We start from the raw sequence: 18,394 nt of genomic DNA, 5'->3' as shown, positions 1-18,394 counted from the left end.
TAATAGAGAATGAGCTCACAATTAAATATGTACAAATGAGGTTTATATGTGGAGAATTAATCTACTTTGAAGACCTAGGCCCTCTGGGAATTCTGAATGAAGAACACGCTTTGGTGGTTTAGGAAAGCCTATGTTTTCTCTTCAGTTACTATGACATGTCTATTGTGAATTGCTGGGATGTACAATATACCCTGAAAAATGGACAGAAGAAATCGAAGGGGAGAGGAAAGGAATGTTCATCTGCAGCTTGATTCAATCAGTGACGTTGGGAATAGAGAATGTGGCAGGGTTAATTTGGATACGGAACAATTATGTGGGAATTTATAACAAAGATTACTTTAAAATTCTAAATCAGAGAGCAGTTAAATTTTGCAACTCAACCATCTTGGGTTGAGCTCTCGCTATGCCCCACAACTCACTGAAAATCAAAGCACTACAAAATCCACGCTCAAGTAATTCAAGTTAAACTTCATTTTCTAAACAAGGGATGGCCGGATGCCACCAAGGCTGTGGCGAGCTTGGTTGTATGTGTTGTAAGTTTTGTGTGCCCTGTTGTTTTTAGTGTTGAGCACACCATTCTTCCCCTAGTTCACATTTTGGTTGCAGACTTAATTTATCCCTTAAAGAAATAGTGAATGGATTTTTAAAAAAGATTTTATTTATTTGATGCAGAGAGAGAGAGATCACAACTAGGCAGAGCAACAGGCAGAGAGAAAGGGGGAAGCAGGCTCCCCGCTGAGCAGAGAGCCTGATGTGGGGCTCAATCCCAGGACCCTGAGATCATGACCTGAGCAGGAGGCAGAGGCTTAACCCACTGAGCCACCCAGGCACCCCAATAGTGAATGGATTTATTCCCAGTGTGAGAAGCACTTGTTGATCAGAAGTTTGCATATAATTATGTAAAAAATTAAATGGAATGTGTTTTTTTTTTCCCCCGTATCTTTGGAGGTTTTGTTTGTATTCATGAAAACACAGCCTGGGGTTAAGCTTTCAGCTTAATATATTTCTCTTGTTTTTCTGTTTGAGTGACTTTAAGAAGTAGAGGGATTTGAGGAGTTTGATTTAACAATACTGACCCTAAAATGTTTAATGATACAATGATATGTAGGCAGAGTTTATAGGAGACATCAAATTCTTAAGAGCAGAGAGAACTAGTACTCACATCAATTTTGGAGGGATTGGATATGGCTTTAAGGATCTCCAAGAAGAATCTATATCTGCTTAGAGATGGGATATAATGAATTTGAAAGTGAGTTGAGGCAGGGAGAGGACATGTCTGAGCAACCGTAGCTCATGTTTAAAGGCCCCAAGGATGTGAAAGCTGCCTTTAAGAACAAAACCCAGGGCTGAGAGTGGACTTGTCCTCCACCTCCTAGGTGAGAGAGTTGGACTAAGTGTGAGGCTTCAAAACCAGAAATCTTCAACAGATTAATGTGGGGGAGATTTTAGGAACTACACATGGATGGGAAGAGATTAGTATGTATGCATCCTTGATTTAAGAACCACTAGAATAGATTTCCTCTGCAAATACTAGCTGGCTGCCTCTTAGGCACTGAAGATGCAGTTGAGAATTAATATCCCTGTTCCCATGGAGTTTTATTGAAATACTGAGGTGGGCATGAAATAGGGCAGGAGGAGACAGATTGGTGAACAAGATCATCCCAGATAATGTTAATGAAGGAGGCCAGCTCTTGTAATTGAAGGTGGGTAATGGGATAGAGCAAAGGAGAAATGATAATACTCACCTTGTATTAATTGGGAAATTAAATGAGTCACTGCACGTAAGATAGCCTAGTCCTAGAAATGTTCCTTCTCCTGCTCTTCTAGAGAATGATGATATTGAAATAGGCTCTCCTGTTCTTTCTACCACAAGCTGCCCTCTCCACAAGCTGGTGGTGAAAATATAAAAATTCTTCTGTTCAGGTGGAAATAAAGGGTTAAGGTGAATGCACTGTAGGGATTCAAGGAGTGACAGTTACTAAAACCTTTCTGTTAAGTTTCACTTTGTGTTTTAGAAAGACTTCTATCTCAGTCAGCTTGAAGAGGGGGGAATTTCCTAGGTATACATGAAATCCCGAAGGCATAATATCCTCTGTGTTCATTTTGGTAAGGCTGTTGTAACAAATGGCCTCAGGCTACGTGGATCCAACAGCAGAACTGGCTCTTCTCACAGTTCTGGAGGCTGGATATCATCCGGGTGCCAGCATGGTAGTTTCCTCTGGGGTTGCTCTCCTTGGCTTGCGGATGGCCCCCCTCCTGCCTCTTTACATGGTCTTCCCCCTGGCCACGCACTTCCCTGGTGTCTCTCTGTAGGTCAGCATCTCCTCTTTTTATAACTGCAGGAGTCAGATTGGATTAGAGCCCACTCTAATGGCCTCATTTTAATTTAATTACCTCTTTAAAGGCCCTCTCTCCAAATATAGTCATCTAATGAGGTACTGGGGGTTAGGGCCTCAGCATATGAACTTTAGGGGAACACAGTGAGAAGCATTTGACTTGGTATATGTTAGTGTCCTGTGACTACTATTACAAATTACCAGAAACCTGGGGACTAAACACAGAGAACTTTATTCTCACATTTCTGGAATCCAGAAGTCCAAAAATCAAGGTATTAGCAGGGCCATGATCTATCTGAAGGTTCTAGGGGAATCCTTCCTTGTCTTCCAGCTTCTGGTGGCTCCAGGCAACCTTGGCTTGTGGCTACATCAACCAAACTGTGCCTTGGTTACCCCAAAGCGCCTTCTGCTTTGTGTTCATGTCTTCTCCTCTTCTGTCTCTTGTAAGTGCACTTGTTGGATTTGAGACAAATATCTGTGCACAGATGATGCCACAAGTGTTTTCAGACCACAGTCTGAACACATGGTAGAAGCATTTATGAATGTTACAGGTTTTTTTTTTTTTTTTTCCCTAGAGATATTCCTGGTTTTGTGGTTGATGACAGACTCAAAGTCATATATTGGGAATCAAGACTTGTGGATCACAGATTAGTACTTTATACCTACTATAAAGTAAAATGCTGACAGCTTTATTAAGGTTTGCTGATTGTACCATCACTCTGTTGTTTTTCCAGTGAAACATAAAGTGATTTATGACAGATTCCTAATACAAAAATAGCATAGGAATGATAAATAATTATACTAAAGGGATTATGTGTTCTTTTTGGCATAAAATATATGTTAGCATATTTCATGTGGTCCCTTTATAGATAGTTCAGAAATATACTTATCACTGCTACTGAAGAATTGTCAATGATAACATTATATACTTAAAATATTAAAAACATTTATTTTCTGTCGTGGACATTTCATTATAGCAATACCTAGAGCATGGAGAATGCTGGTGGAAAGGATATTTGATTGAGAGAAATTTCTGGTTAATTGAGTATTGGACAGAAAATCCATTAGTTTGTTTATACTTACTAACATTTCTAAACATTTAAGATCTTTCCCTTTGCCTTATGAAGTTTAACAAAATGGACATAATTTAGCTTTTTCAATTACATAATGAGAAACTATTGAATGGGTACAACCTCCTTTGCCTGTTCGTTTGTTTTTTTTTCCCTTAACTAAATCCTAAATATGAGTTTTTTCAGCTTTGGATTTTGCCTCATTCTTATAAAGATGGAGTTACTAAAAATCTGATTATTTAGATCAGATAGAAGATATAAAAATCGATTACTTGAAATTTACTGCAATGGTAGCTTTAATATTTAGCTCAAGACCTGCCTATAATAAAACTTTAATAAACATGAGTGATTAATAAATGATAGCTACAAAGCCCCATAATGTGATATAGCTCAAGTATTGATAATGAGAAAAGAAAACTCTGGGTCCTGTCTCTCTTCATCATTCTGCTTATTCAAGTTAAAGTCTCCTATTTATTATTATTTTTACTACATTAGACCAAAGTATTTATTCATTCGGCAATATTTATTGAGTGTCCAGACACTATTCCAGAAGTTGAAAATCCATCAGTTAAAGAAAAAAGCCAAGATTGGCCAACTCAGATAAGAACATATTCTATAAATAAATTTGTTGGGGCACCTGGGTGGTTCAGTCAATTAAGTGATTGCCTTCAGCTCAGGTCATGACCTTGGGGTCCTGAGATCGGGCCCTACATTGGACTTCCTGCTCAGCGGAAAGTCTCCTTCTTCCTCTCTCTCTACTGTTTCCCACTGCTTGCGCTCTTTTGCTTTTTTTTTCTCTCTCTCAAATAAATAAATAAATAAAATCTTTAAAAAATTTGTGCGTGGGCGTGCAAACATCTATTAACTACTTCAGAAAAATCTCATCTGTCAAGAAAACAGTAAGAAACAACATATGTATCATGAGTAGACTACTTTTATTTTTTGAAATATCTCAAAATGGATTTGTTTGGACATACCAACAGTTTTCATTTAATGTCAAGTTGTAGTAAATGGTCAATTTAAAGAATTCGCATTATAGTTTCAAAATTAACTGAACTCCTTGTTTTGTTAAAGTGGTCTGTTTTGGTGACACGGCGTATTTAGTTATCCATACACGTATTAAACTGCCTCTGCTCTTCTGAGGGAAAGATGCTCTTCAGTGGGAGTTTTTATCCACTGGAGCTTAGTGTGTGACAGCATTCCCTGATGACTGGATTGATGAGCAATGAGAAATTTTAATGTGTGCTTAGGATGCCTAGACCTGCATTAAACGAGCATATGTAATTACATATGTGTTTGTATATCTGCTTGTATCCCTCTCCCTGTTCCTGCCTCTGTCTGCATATGCCACTCGTGGCCCTCAAGCTGACTTTAGCTGTGACTTCTTCCTGTGGGACCACGTGACAATCATTAGGATGACACTCCTCCTCAGCCTGCTTTTCTATTGTGTTCTTCGCACTGGTTGTAACAAGCCTTTGCCCTCCCCCACCGTTCTTCTGGAGCATCTTGTGAGAAGTGCTTTGCCCTACAAGTTGTTGTTTAACCCAGACAGACAATAAAACCCTTGGGAGGGGGGCTTTTCTCATTCCTTTCATTCTGGGGTGGTCATTTTTATTATTACAAACACATGTTCTCAAAATGCACATTACAGCAGATTTGGTATGGCTTGGCAGTTGAACATAGCCCTTCCCCCCTTTCTTAGACAGGCACTTTTGTGGCATACTTTTAATACCATAAAACAGAAGGAGTAATCCTCTAAACTCTTTAAAACATTTGGATGCTTGTGTTTTTTCTTGCCAAATCATCTGAATGATATCCTCATTTTTGTCCTTAAATCATCAGAAAGCAATGTATCTGGGCAAAATTTTCTTGACATTCCTCTAACCCTATCCCCTATAGAATATATTTCACTGAGAGGTCTTTTGAATTTTAGTCCTCTGCTTTGAGTAAGGGGTGACTATGAGAAATAGAACTTGCTCCTTCACTTGCTGTAGGAATTCAGTGAACAATTATCGTCCACAGCATGGAGAGACAGAAAAAAAATGTTGTCTGTGTCTCGGAGAGCTATGATATTGTAGTACCAAATTTTCTTTTCAGATAGTGTGGGATAAAATAGAATACTGGGCAAAAGATAACAGGTAAAGCTATTCTGATCCCTCATTATTCCTTAATGTATCTGATACACAAGTAGTGAGGTTTTTTGGGGTTGTTTTTGTTTTGTTTCTGCTGGTTTTTGTTGTTTTGTTTTTCAACTGTGGGCAAAAAGGATTCTGGATTACCTACTGTGGTCCCTTTCACTCAGTGAAGCTTCAGTTTAACTGAGTTTATTTAATTTGTTTGTTTGCAAGAGTTACAGTGTGAATGATAACGTTTAACCTCTAGAATTCAGGTTCGGATAACCTGAACCTGATGTACCTCCTTAAACCATCTCTGGACCAGATCTCTAGACCAGATGGGTTAAGTCCTTTGATTAGGAAACCTACTGAGCAGAATTTTAGGAGATTCTGAAGAACATGGTCTATGTGAGCTCTTTTGATCCACTGTGTATGTAATATTTTGATCCAGTATTTTTAGTTATGGTCAGCTCATACTTGAGATACTGAAAAGAGAGGCCAAAGAATGCCAACAAGTTGGACTGCTGTAAGAATAGCCTGTGTCCTAGAGCAAAAGCTAGTTTTTATCACCTGAAATGACTTGAAGAATCTGTTGTGGACAAATAAAAATGAGCTTATAAAAATCAGAGTCAGCATGATCCAACAGAAGGAGGAGTTAAGGGACATGTTGAAGATAAGCATTTAAAGCTTATTTAAAAACCTTTAAAATTATACAAGTGATATATCTTTGCAAGAGAGAATTTGGAAGATGCAGATAAATGCAAATACCTCCTTATGCAGAGCTCTTAACTTTCCAGATGCATCCATAGATATTTAAAGTGCATGTGCTTGTTCTATCCTGCAGTTTGAGGAAGAGTCTGATGAATCTGCATGTGGGCAGTGAGTTTTAGCATCTCTGCCCGATGAAGGCCCCAGAAGAGTCATCCTCTCTAGCAGTGTCCTTATGTAGGAAGGAGCGACCACTGAGTTTATTGGAAGAGTCAGGGACAAAGCGGTTTTATACATGCAAATGAATTATAGGTTGCTCTGCATTAGTGCTGACCACACTTTATGCCTACCTTTCCACACCCCACCCCTTAACATGATTTTTTGCAAAACATCAATGAGTTCATTTGGAGCCAGATTTCAGTGTTGGTCTGTTGTAGATGACCCCGAGTTTTGTTTGCATGTTCCCTCATCACTGCAGATCTACGCATATGTCTTTGAGAACATCAAGTCTGTCCGACTGGAAGCACTGCTGTTATCCTTGCTGAGTATCGTGGTTCTCGTTCTGGTTAAGGAGCTGAATGAACAGTTTAAAAGGAAAATTAAAGTTGTCCTTCCTGTCGATTTAGTTTTGGTAAGTATGAAATCAACATTTAGCATTCTGTCTTACAGTGCTTGCTTGTTGTTGGGGTAACCTGCAGAGGCTCCCTATATCGTTTGCAGTAACCCACAGCTATTCCTGTCTCTCATTAAAGGAGGGCTAATTTTGCATGGCTATACATTAATATAAGAACAGGAAACATTTTGAGTCAATAATTTTAAAAAGGAGGCACACATGTTTTCAATTTACACAGCATTTCTCATATGCTTGTAATTTTTTAATAGAAATAATAGAACATATAACTTAAGATTTTAAATAAGGAGACATTTCTGAGAGTGAGACTCAAAAGATTTCTGGAATGATTCTCTCTAAAGCAGTAAAAAGGGATATCATATCCTATTGATGTGGCATCTATATGATATGTATAGAAGTATTATTAGTTGACAAATGTCCATCAATGATTGGTAAAGTTATTAACACTTTTTTTTTACCAACCTAATTTTGCTTTATTGAAAGGACACTCATGATTTTCACTGGCCGGGGCTGGTTCTCTAAGATGTTTTTTGTTGCTATAGCTGGCCAAACAATGAATTATACTATGCATTAAGGTTTATGGTTTAAGGTTTATGGGTTATGCATTAAAAAACACATTTTGAAATTTTAAAAGCCTCTAATGGGAACTCTTAATTAAACAAAGCATTAAGTTGAAAATGTAATGTTAACACAACCATAGTCTACTAATTTAATCATTAATTGGCTTTAGTTTTTTAATGGTCTTTGGGTTGCACATGTACAGAACAAGTGGTGTCTAAATAATTTCACCTCTTGAAATAGTCATTTATATTGCTGAAATGGTAGGTTTACATAAATAGATAAACCTAGCACGTTGGAAACTATCTCTGAGGACCGTGAATTACTTCAGTAGAGCTAAAGTGGATGGCCTCCCTCCATAGCTAGAACTTGTATGATTTTATACTCCTGTTAATTTATGGAGATCCATGTAACATTTGTGATCTATTTAATGTGTGTGTGTTTGTATTTCAAATAAGCCATAAAAGTGGAGGGTACTGTGATTATCAATAGTTCTCACAACAACTGTGAAACATACCATTTTATTCCAAAATCCTATAGGTATTAAGAAATCTTATTATATCTTGGGAATCTTTATTATGTATGTTGCATGAACCAAAAATTGAAAATAACCTTAGGTAACATGCCCCTTGAGCTAGTAATAAAAAAATTACTTATTCAATGCAAAAGTAGTAAGATATACTTTATCCTTATAAAAAAGAAAAGGAGAGGTAATTCTTACACAGGTTTGCCCCTAATATTGCAAGATCCATGGTAAAAGTACTAACGCAGGCCCCAATACTTAAAAGTTATAGATCAAAGTGTTAAATAAAACATGTTCTGCGGTGCCTGGGTGGTTGAACTGATGAACCATCTGACTCGTGATTTCAGCTCAAGTCACAATCCCAGAGATCTGAGATCGAGCCCCATGTAGGCCTCCATGTTGGGCATGGAGCCTACCTAAGATCCCCTTTCTCCCTCTTCCCCTCCCCCTTCTTTCCCACCCTGCTTGTATGTGCTCTCTCTCTCTCTAAAAAATACCCCGAAAAACAAAAACCAAAAAAAAAAGCAAGTTCTGTTTTCCTATTTTGACTAAAACACCTTAGTGATTTCCTTGAAAGGTCGGAATAGAGAATTCTCCATCCTTCGAGTTCTGTCAGAATGAGGCAGCATGGGGTGAGCCAGCTCCTTGGCCTGCCCCTTCTCTTCCTACTCCAGCTCTGTGGGACCCACAAGGGGATTCGTATGTGTATGTGTGGCTCTTCCTGCTCCAAGCTCCAAACACATCCTCACTCTTTCATCACCCAAACTGTCCCTTGACCTCTTCGGGGGTCACACTGGGAGGATGAACCTAGGGGAGCAGCCTTGGGCCATTGGAGCAGGAAACTGTAGATTCCTGAGTATCCAAAGTGAGGTCCAGAAAGACAAGTACAGGTGAGCTGGGCACCCCTACAAAGCTCTCATTTTATGGGGAGGGCCGGATTAGAAAGGACCAGATTAGAAAGCCCTGACTCACTGGGCCTGACTGGACCAGGATCCTCTGTTGCCCCAAGTCTAAGGGCAATGATGGCCTTATACACACATATAATATTAAAATAATATTGAAGAGGGAACCAATGATTCATCTGATAGAGGAATTTAATTTTGTCAAAGAGATAAGAGTAAGGAAATAAGATATTGTCTGAAAGCTAATTCAGTGGCTTAAATTACTTAATTTTAATATTGCCTATAGGTATTGACCGTCATGTATTCTTCCATTTTCAATAAGGAACCAGTACTTTGTGGCTATGGTATATTTTCTTTTACAGCTTATAGATTTTCTGACCTGATATAAATATTTCATGGAAATTATTAACAATTAAAATTTATTAATCTTCTTAGGAACTTTTAAATATATTAATGCTTCTGATTCTAACCTAATAGGATGAACTTTTAACTACTATCTTCATCAGGAAACACTATTATATCACAATATTTATTGTTCAACAGTATAACCTATACAGTTTTGTTGCCTTTTTAAAAAATCCTCAAGTCTGTGTTGCTTCTTAAGTCTATTTGATGTTTTAAAATCCTCTGTAAATTAAGTTAAATATTATTATAGAGAAGAGAAATACACAGATAGGAAAAATCCCTACAAAATAAAATTATTGGGTATTAATTGTTAAATATGTCTTAATTTGCTGGTGTGATTTTGTTATACCTTATTTCTGGCCATCTGTGTGGTAAATTTGTACTTTAAATAGATAATTGGTATGTCTCTTTTTAACAGAAAAGTATAGTACATAAGTAGATCCAAGCTAATACCAAACTGATACCATAACCATGTGAAATTCCAGTCCCTACTAAATTTATGAGAAGAGTGAAAAGAGAATGTGAAAATGGGTGGAAAACATGGGGGTGGCATGGCTAGAATAACAGAGACTGAACTGGGTTCTGAGCATCCTTTTAAAGGTGATTTAAAGGTATTTAAAGGTATGCAGGCAGAGAATCTGATCTTGCCTATTGAAGGTCAGATAATAGAGCATAGGGAACCTGAGACTCCAACAGAGGTAATTTTAAGAACAGTGATTCCAGCTTGTTATTAACTAGTACATTTTACTTCAAGAAATAGTAAAAACTTGGGGGCGCCTGGGTGGCTCAGTGGGTTAAAGCCTCTGCCTTCAGCTCAGGTCATGATCTTGGGGTCCTGAGATCGAGCCCAGCATCGGGCTCTCTGCTCGGCGGGGAGCCTGCTTCCCCCCTCCTCTCTTTCTGCCTGCCTCTCTGCCTACTTGTGATCTCTATCTGTCAAATAAATAAATAAATAAATAAATAAATAAAATCTAAAAAAAAAAAAGAAATAGTAAAAACTCAAAATTCAAAATTATTCAAGGAGACTATAAGTCATTATAGATTACTGACCTATGTATTCGTTTATGCAATATCTCAGACTCTTGAAAGTTGGTGTCCTATAGGGAATTGTGCTCTGATATAAAGTATTTCTTCATGTTCCAGGAGCTAAGTATTTAGGTTGGTTATGGTATCTGTACACACACATACGCTCCCATATTCTATTCTGCGCCTCTTCAAAATCAGTCATGTTTGGATTGACGTGTTGGAAAGGATGTTAGAAAAGCCATATTGTGGGGATGCCATTTGGTTTTTGAGACTGCAAATTAAGTGCTTTCAAGTTTCAAAGGCATTTTTTTGATTTTTTAAAATTTTCTTAGTTTTTAAAAATCTGTGCAACTACTACATTACTCTGGATAATCATGGGACAGATAAGTAATGTTTACTTTCAGAAATAGCTTCAAGGTGTTTGGGAGGCCAGTAATAATTTTCTTTTTCTTTTTTCAAATGGAACCACACAGATTATTGCTGCATCATTTGCTTGTTATTGTACCAATATGGAAATCACATATGGATTAGAAGTAGTTGGTCATATTCCAAAAGGGTAATGTAGTCTTTTTCTTTCTTTCTTTCTTTTTTGTTTGTTTGTTTATGATGGAGGAAAAGTCTTGAGGTAGATGGCTATGGATTTCATTTCTTTCAAAGGCCCTCTAGAGGACAAATTCTAATTAATTTCTATTTGAAAATGATAGAAACAAACAATACACATATGGAGAAAGAGTAACCTTTTAAACTGTTTACCTATTACTAAGGAAGTTGACAACTATTTTATACAGCATTGCTTCAGGTTAAAGATTTGGAAATTATTTACAAAGATATTATTTGGGGGGAAAAAGGAGGGCATTGAATTTCTAAATTATAGTCATGCTCTGGGATTTATTGTTCCCTATTCCACACATGTATTCTTATGACTATTTTTATTTCACTTAAAATGTAGTAAAAGCACATAAACATCAATTGAAATAGCAATCCCACAGGCCTGGGTGGTGTATAATGGTAAAAGAGGGTAGAAATAGAGAAGAGGGTATAGTTTCCCAGAGCCTTCCTCTGGACCCTAAGAGGAAGGTTAACAAGAAGTGCTCACCCTAAAAGGGCAAAAACATTGAGCCAAATATATCCTGGAGGAACACAAAGACATCTTGGGGAAGAGTGGGGTGTCATAGGGTTATTCTCTCTTAATGGGCTGTATAAACACTGGTACTTATAAATGTGGGGCAGAGTTACAGTTGTTTCCTCTGTATTTTTATCTTCCAGTCCCAAATTTTGGCTTCTCTTTACATTAAAATGGAGGAATAGTAGAAAAATTGTCAAGGGTTAAAAAGATAATTTTTTAAAAAATCCTGTCTTTAACCTTTATGTTAGATGCAGGCTAATGGTTGTTATTTAAATCAACTTGGGTTTTCTGGAAGGGGTCTCTACTTTTCCACCTTCAAAAGTCAATTTATTGTTTCTAGGTCAGCTTATTATTAATAATAAATAGTGAAGCTCAATTTTTATGAAACAGAAGTTCTTATAGTTTGAAATGGCAGATCTCTTATATATCATATTAAAATATCTTAGGGCCTATAACGTTACACATCAGTTTCTCTTGGGTGTAAACTTAAGGAAGTGGATAAAAGAAATCATGCCTCTCCCCCACCTGCTTTAATTCTCCTTTATTTTGAGTGACCTTTCCACACCCATTCTCTGAAGGAATTATGGAAGGAATGTGGCATTGCAAAGAGACAGTGAACCCCAACATTACCATTCGCTTTGTGATTTAGGTGCATTACCTAAACTTTCTTAAAATGTTTTCTCTGCCATAGAGTGCATGAGTGGCACTCACGTGGGGTTGTGTGGACGATTAGATGAAACAGCTAATTGAGAGAGCTGAACATTCCACTTTCTTGCTAGATATTAAGTCAACATGATTTATCTTCCCTTTTTCTTCTACTTTTTCCCCAGAGAGATTTTTTGTTTGTTTTTGGAGGAGAAGTAAGTCCTCCAAAGCATCATCAGGGATAAATAAACAATGATCCCTTGGCTCAAGTGGTTTTCAAAAGACAAGGAGACATTGGCTGGGTATTAGGTGAAAGAAATATTTTAAACACTTCCTTAAAGCTGAGGAACTGGGAAAAAAAAAAACTGGGGAACTATATTTTGCAACGGAGGGTACATGGAAACTTTACACACATTTTTCTTAACATATGTGATGCATAAATTGTACTATAAAAGGATTGAGTTAAAAACATAATTAAGATTATGAATTAAGATTATAATTAAGATTATGGCAAATTAAGGGACTAGTTTAAGAATTGTAGCTCACAGTAAACCATTGTTCGCATAAAACACTGTAGTACTCAGGGCAGAAAGTATAGTCTTTAATCCCTGCCAATCACATATTTGGAAAGGTTCGAATGAAAGAACACTCCAGATCTGCTTTTGTTCTGATACAGGACATTTTTGTTGAGTCAGAGTTTCTGTAGTGTAACCTGGGCAAAAATGCCGGTGGAGGCATGGAGCCCATCTCCATGGTGATCCTTGTGATTTTGCTTTTCTGCTAAATAATATTGAAAACAAAGGGCTTCCAACCACAAGGCTCATGGTTCACATGGGTGTTTCACTTTCTCCATGTAAACGTCATAGTCATTACCACAGTTGAATTCAGTGTAAGTTGTTACAGAAATTACATGAAAATTGATGACTTCAGAAATTACATGAAAATTGATGATCTTTCTTTCCACAGAATCCCTCCACCTAGAGCTCCCCCCATGAATGTCCTCTCTGCAGTAATCACTGAAGCTTTTGGAGTGGCACTTGTCGGCTATGTGGCCTCCCTGGCTCTGGCTCAAGGATCTGCTAAAAAATACAAATATTCAGTTGATGACAACCAGGTGGAGTACGCCTCAGCCCCCCTCTATGGTAGTCGCGTCATGGTACTCCGGTTCCAGACCCTGACAATGTTGAACTTACGAGAAATATAACTTTCCTGAGTGTATAGCAAGAATGATAGAACAAAACAGAAATCTCTAAATCATTCATAGAAAGCTGAAAATCTGGCCTCCACGGGTTGGTTTAAACTATAAAAATTTTTCTCCCTAGGGAGAAGGACATCTTGATGTCCTTTCTGGTGTTAGGATAGGATCTACAAATATTTATCATTGCATGCTGACTTTTAAAAAAATCATAGATTTCAAAATAAAAAAACCACTAATATTATTTGTCTTAGTAAACAACTAAAGAGCGCAAGGGTTTATTTTAAGACTATCAAAGAATGAAAATTTTACTGATTTACTTCTGAAACGACTTCTGCTAGTTTCTTATTTCAATCCTTGTGGCCCTCCCTACATGCCTGCATAGGTCTGCAGAGGCAGCTGTGGGACAGTGGTTATGAATGTTCTATTACCTGTGTCTAAATTTCACTCTGATGCTATGTGTCCTTAGTTGGCTGTGTGCCCCGTTTTGTTATCTATGAAAAAAACCCACATTTATTCATTTAACAGATGTGTATTGAGCTGTGCCATGTGCTGGACACTGGTCTAGGAACAAGGGATGCAATGGTATACAACACAGACCATGTCGTTCCTGCTCTCAAACCCTCATAGTGGCTTCCCATCGTATGCAAATGAAATGCCTCTTTTCCATGCCTTATAGAGCCCTACACCACCTGCCACCATCTCTGTCCTCTCTGATCTTGTATCCCTTTTACACTCTGTTTTTGCCACACTTACTTCCATGTTTCTGGCTTAGGACATTTGTACTTGCTGCTCCCTTTGCCAGGAGCTCTGTTCCTTCAGATATCTGCATGCCTCTTTTATTCAAAGTTTCCCTTCTCAGGGAGGCCTTCCTTGGTAAACTAAAATCCTAAACTCCAGATTTTTCCACGCCCTACTCTGCTTTGGTTTTCATTATTAATCTTGTTTACTGTCAGCATCCACTCACTAGAGTGTAGCTGTCGGAGGGCAGGGATGTTTGTTTTGTTTACTGGCAACAGCAGAAGCAAGAAAACATCCAGGTAACATTTGATGACTCGGACTGGGATATAACAGTGCCGGAGATGAGAGGAAGACAGATTCTGGATTGGATGTGGATACTATCTGGGAAAAGGGAAAGAAGCCAAAAACATCTCTAATGCTTTTGGTTTAAGTAATTGGAACTTGAGGTGGGGAAGAATGTGGGAGGACCCGGTTGGGGACGGTGGAGAGCAAGAGCCTGATTTGGTGAAGTTTGGGATACCTGCCAATCCAAATGGAGATGCTAGGTAGCAGGTTGGCCATATGAGTCTGAACTACAGAGGAGTGGCCCTGGCTAGAGATGTAAATTTGAGAGTTGTCAATGTGTATTTGGGTAGCTAAGATCAGGGAGACAAGTGGTCCAAATTTGTGATTGGTTAGATGAGAAGGAACCATAAAGGAAATGGAGAAGTAGTGGCCAGGGAGGTGGGAGGAAAACAGGAGGGTGTGAGGTCCTAGCAGGACCTAGAAGGAACCTTTAAGGAGAGAGAAGTGAGAAACTATCTCAAAAGCCAATTTTAGGCAAGGTAGATAGGAAATAACCACTGGAGTTAGCATTATGGGGGCCATTGGTAGATGGCCTACTTCCCTAGAAGGTGGTTATGAGCATTAAATGCTTAGAACGGTTTCTGGCTTATTGTAAGCACTCAACAAAAGTTATATATATATATATATATATATATATATATATATATATATATATATAACTTTTATATGTATAAATAAAAGATATATATATATAACTTTTATATATATACATATATATATGTATATATTTTAAATAATAGGTCACAATAAATAGGGAGAACTGAAATTGAATACAAACAAGCTTCATCCTTTGACAAGATGTCCCTGTGGTCTCCAAAAGTTAATAGTGATTAAGTAATATATTCTCTTCCTATCAATCCTGTAGGAATTTTTGGCCCATGGCCTCAGCAATGTGATTCCTTCATTTTTCTTCTGCATACCAAGTGCTGCCGCCATGGGAAGGACTGCCGGCCTGTACAGCACGGGCGCGAAGACACAGGTAAGTTCATCATTCAGAACGGACCCAAAAAACTGCTGGTTACTCTCGTTTTTGGAAAGGGTGAAAATTGAGCTCCTCTCTAAAGTCCTCAAAATATTTTCACTCCTTCAACTTTTTTTCTAACTAGTTTTGAGAAAGTCTGTCTCTTATGAATGATCCTTCCAGAAGCCCAGTGACTCAGGGAGCATACAGAAATCCTACTAGTGGCAGCATTATTGTTGGCAACCTTTGAATAAAGCTCCCCCTAGTGGTGCTGCTGGTTTTGTGTTTTGCTAATCTAGCCATTCAATTTGAAAATTTTTCCTTCTTGTTCATTTCCTTTAAATAAAATGAAATCGATTATATGAAAAATCTGTCCTTGATGCTGAAATTTATGTCTATAGAGATGTATAAGTATATAGACAAGTGGTAAGTCACGTGTGCATATTTTAGGTTAAAGAAACAATTACATATGTTTTAGGAACTTAATTCAACATTTGTTGAGAGCCTCGTCTATACCAGGTATTATGCTGGATGCTGGTAGGCAGACAGTGATGATAATGAAGATGTTGTCTTCATTGATGATGATGGTGGGAGTGTTGGTGAAAGCATATACTATGTCATAATTTTTATATAAATGTGTATGTCATATGTATATGTCATGCTTTTTATATAAATGGACTCTTTTAAACTTTGGGCAATTCTGTGAATGAGGTATAATTATTATCCTCAGTTTCTATATGAGAGAGTTGAGGAAAAGAGGGTTAAAATAACTTATCTGGGTCACAGAGCTCGTGAATGGCAGAGCTGGGATTTGAACCCAGATAGATCAACCTCAAACCTTGCATTTATAAGTACTGTTTCACATATAAAAATTTATGCAGATGTTACTATAAGAAATTAATATTAACAACTAACCATCATTAAAGCAACTGAGAATTTAGAAAACATTTTATGTGATGACTCAAACGTTTATTAGGGTTCTACTTTATATTAAGTCATTTGGGGGGGTTTTAGAAGAATGAATTTGAAAAAGATATGGCTCTTGACCTTGGGGGCAAGTGGCAAGAGAAAGATGGGTAAATGGAAATTAAAACATAGCACAAAAGTAACTAATAAATTTACTGATGAATATACTATGGAGCAGAAAGGAAGCAGCAACAAATTCAGAATGTATAATAATTTCAGAGATAATTGCCACAACTCATGAGCTGAGAGGTGATGTCATCATTCAACCTTGTTTTACATGACAGTTTGATTGGCTTTTACGCAGCTAGTGATGTCAAGCCTAGGTTTATCATGTGCTCCGGCATGAACACTTGCAAACTGGACTCTCAGGTGTTTGGGGGTTAAATTCGAATGTTTAATATGTAGTGTACTCAGTATCATTCCCAACTCTGAGGACCCATCTATCTATAAAATTCTAGGATTTTATAGAAGTTTCCGCCTGGTTTCTCACGAGGGAGAAATATATTCCATTTCCTCTCCTTGTGTTCAGACTAGATAAATAAAGTAAATGGCTGAGGGCATGGATTCCAGAGCCTGGGCTGTGCTCTAGCTCCACCATTAGTTACTGAGTGACTTAACACAACTAACTTGACCTTTCTAGCCTAACTGGACTTGGCTGGTAATGTATTTGTTATGGGGATTATACGAGTTAATATGTGCTTAGTTTGCCCAAAGCCTGAACACTAAATAAATACTCCTTCAATGTTAATGATGATCTTTGATTGCATTATTATTATTGTTCAATATTTTTATTATAATAAAATCTTTCCAGAACCTTTTGTTTGACAATCCTGGTTTGACTGCAATGCAGTAAGGCAGTTTCAATTCCAAGTTGCCCCTCCAACTTGCTTGGGATGTTGAACAGGTTAGCCTCCTCATCCATCACACGGACAAGAGGAGGTTGGAATAGAATCTGTGAGATGTCTTCCACCTCAGGGTATATCACACTTGGAGTTTCTTAGGCATTTACTACTTTTCCAATTACTCTTTTAGTAATAACAAAACTGTCTCATTAATCCTTGTAACTTTAAATATTGAATGTCTAAGGGGACAATATATTGAGAAAACTCAGTTATTTTTAAATCTTGGAGGTCTTTTTTTCCTTTTAGTTGGACGTGCATTTGTTCGACTAAGAGGGTGGGGATGGACGGGCACCTTTCTATGTTCTGTGGGCCATATGTTTGAATAATAACAGCAGCAGAACTTCTCTAACGACTTTTCAGAGTTATCTTCAGCATGGCATTTTATTCTAGACTTCAGAAGAAATGAAAGAAATCTAACAAAACACAAGTTCAGAGAAACAAAGCTCAGCAGGAGAGTATTTTCATGCTTCGCTTGTTGGGATGGTCACTAATCTGTTCAACAATACCCATTAAATTGCACAGGGAGGGAATCTGATTTAATGGGCATACCCAGATTGAGAATGCTTTCCCACTGAAGTTGTTTTAGATCTTTAGCACGTGAGTATAACAGATAACTGACATGACTTGAAGAAGGCACTTGGGAAAGCCTAGTCTGAAAAGTTTTGTTTTAAATAGGCTATCCATGAAACCTGTTTTCTGTGTGATAAGACTTTACAAAACAACCCCTTAAATGGTTCTGTCCTTTTTTAGGAACTAGAGTTATCCTCAGTAAATTAGTAGAAGACCTAAGAACTCTAACTTTCAGGCTAATGACAACTAATTAAAGGAGCAGTGGGAACTATTTTCCATTGTTAATTATTTCACCAACAAACTCTTTTCTTATTTGGAAATATTATTGGTATTTCTGTAGAAAGTTATCATTTTCAAATGTAAATATGTTCTTGTTATTTCCTCCTAAAGCACTTAAAAGGCTTTGCATGGGTCTTGGAATTCACACCTTTATGGTATCTACCAGGTTCTGAGTGCTTCCTTCTAGAGTCTCATCTTGGACTCCTTTCTTCCTCTTTCCCAGCTCTTAGGCCCAGGATCCTCTTCCTTCGGGTGGGCCACAAGTGACTGTGTCCTCTGCTGTGGCTGTCTCCCTTTCCCCTTTAAGATAACTGCTCCCATCCCTCAGATCCCACTGTTCCTTTTGGCACAGCTGTTCTCTACTGCACATTAAACATTCATCAATGTGATT

General features: G+C 37.7%; 1 protein-coding gene across 1 annotated transcript in view; it reads left to right on the top strand.

The window, feature by feature from the left end:
• SLC26A7 (solute carrier family 26 member 7) overlaps window positions 1-18,394 on the top strand; it is a 115,012-nt gene that overhangs the window by 55,173 nt on the left and 41,445 nt on the right. The window contains exons 6-9 of the mRNA XM_082719408.1: window positions 6,707-6,859; window positions 10,747-10,829; window positions 13,011-13,158; window positions 15,191-15,304. Coding sequence (XP_082575534.1) covers window positions 6,707-6,859; window positions 10,747-10,829; window positions 13,011-13,158; window positions 15,191-15,304 — 498 coding nt within the window. The remainder of the gene's footprint in view (window positions 1-6,706; window positions 6,860-10,746; window positions 10,830-13,010; window positions 13,159-15,190; window positions 15,305-18,394) is intronic.

Source organism: Mustela nivalis (genome assembly GCF_964662115.1).
Source record: "Mustela nivalis genome assembly, chromosome: 2".
NCBI lineage: Eukaryota > Metazoa > Chordata > Mammalia > Carnivora > Mustelidae > Mustela > Mustela nivalis.
Note: the sequence above shows the minus strand (reverse complement) of the source record. Positions and strands in the feature narration are given on the sequence as shown.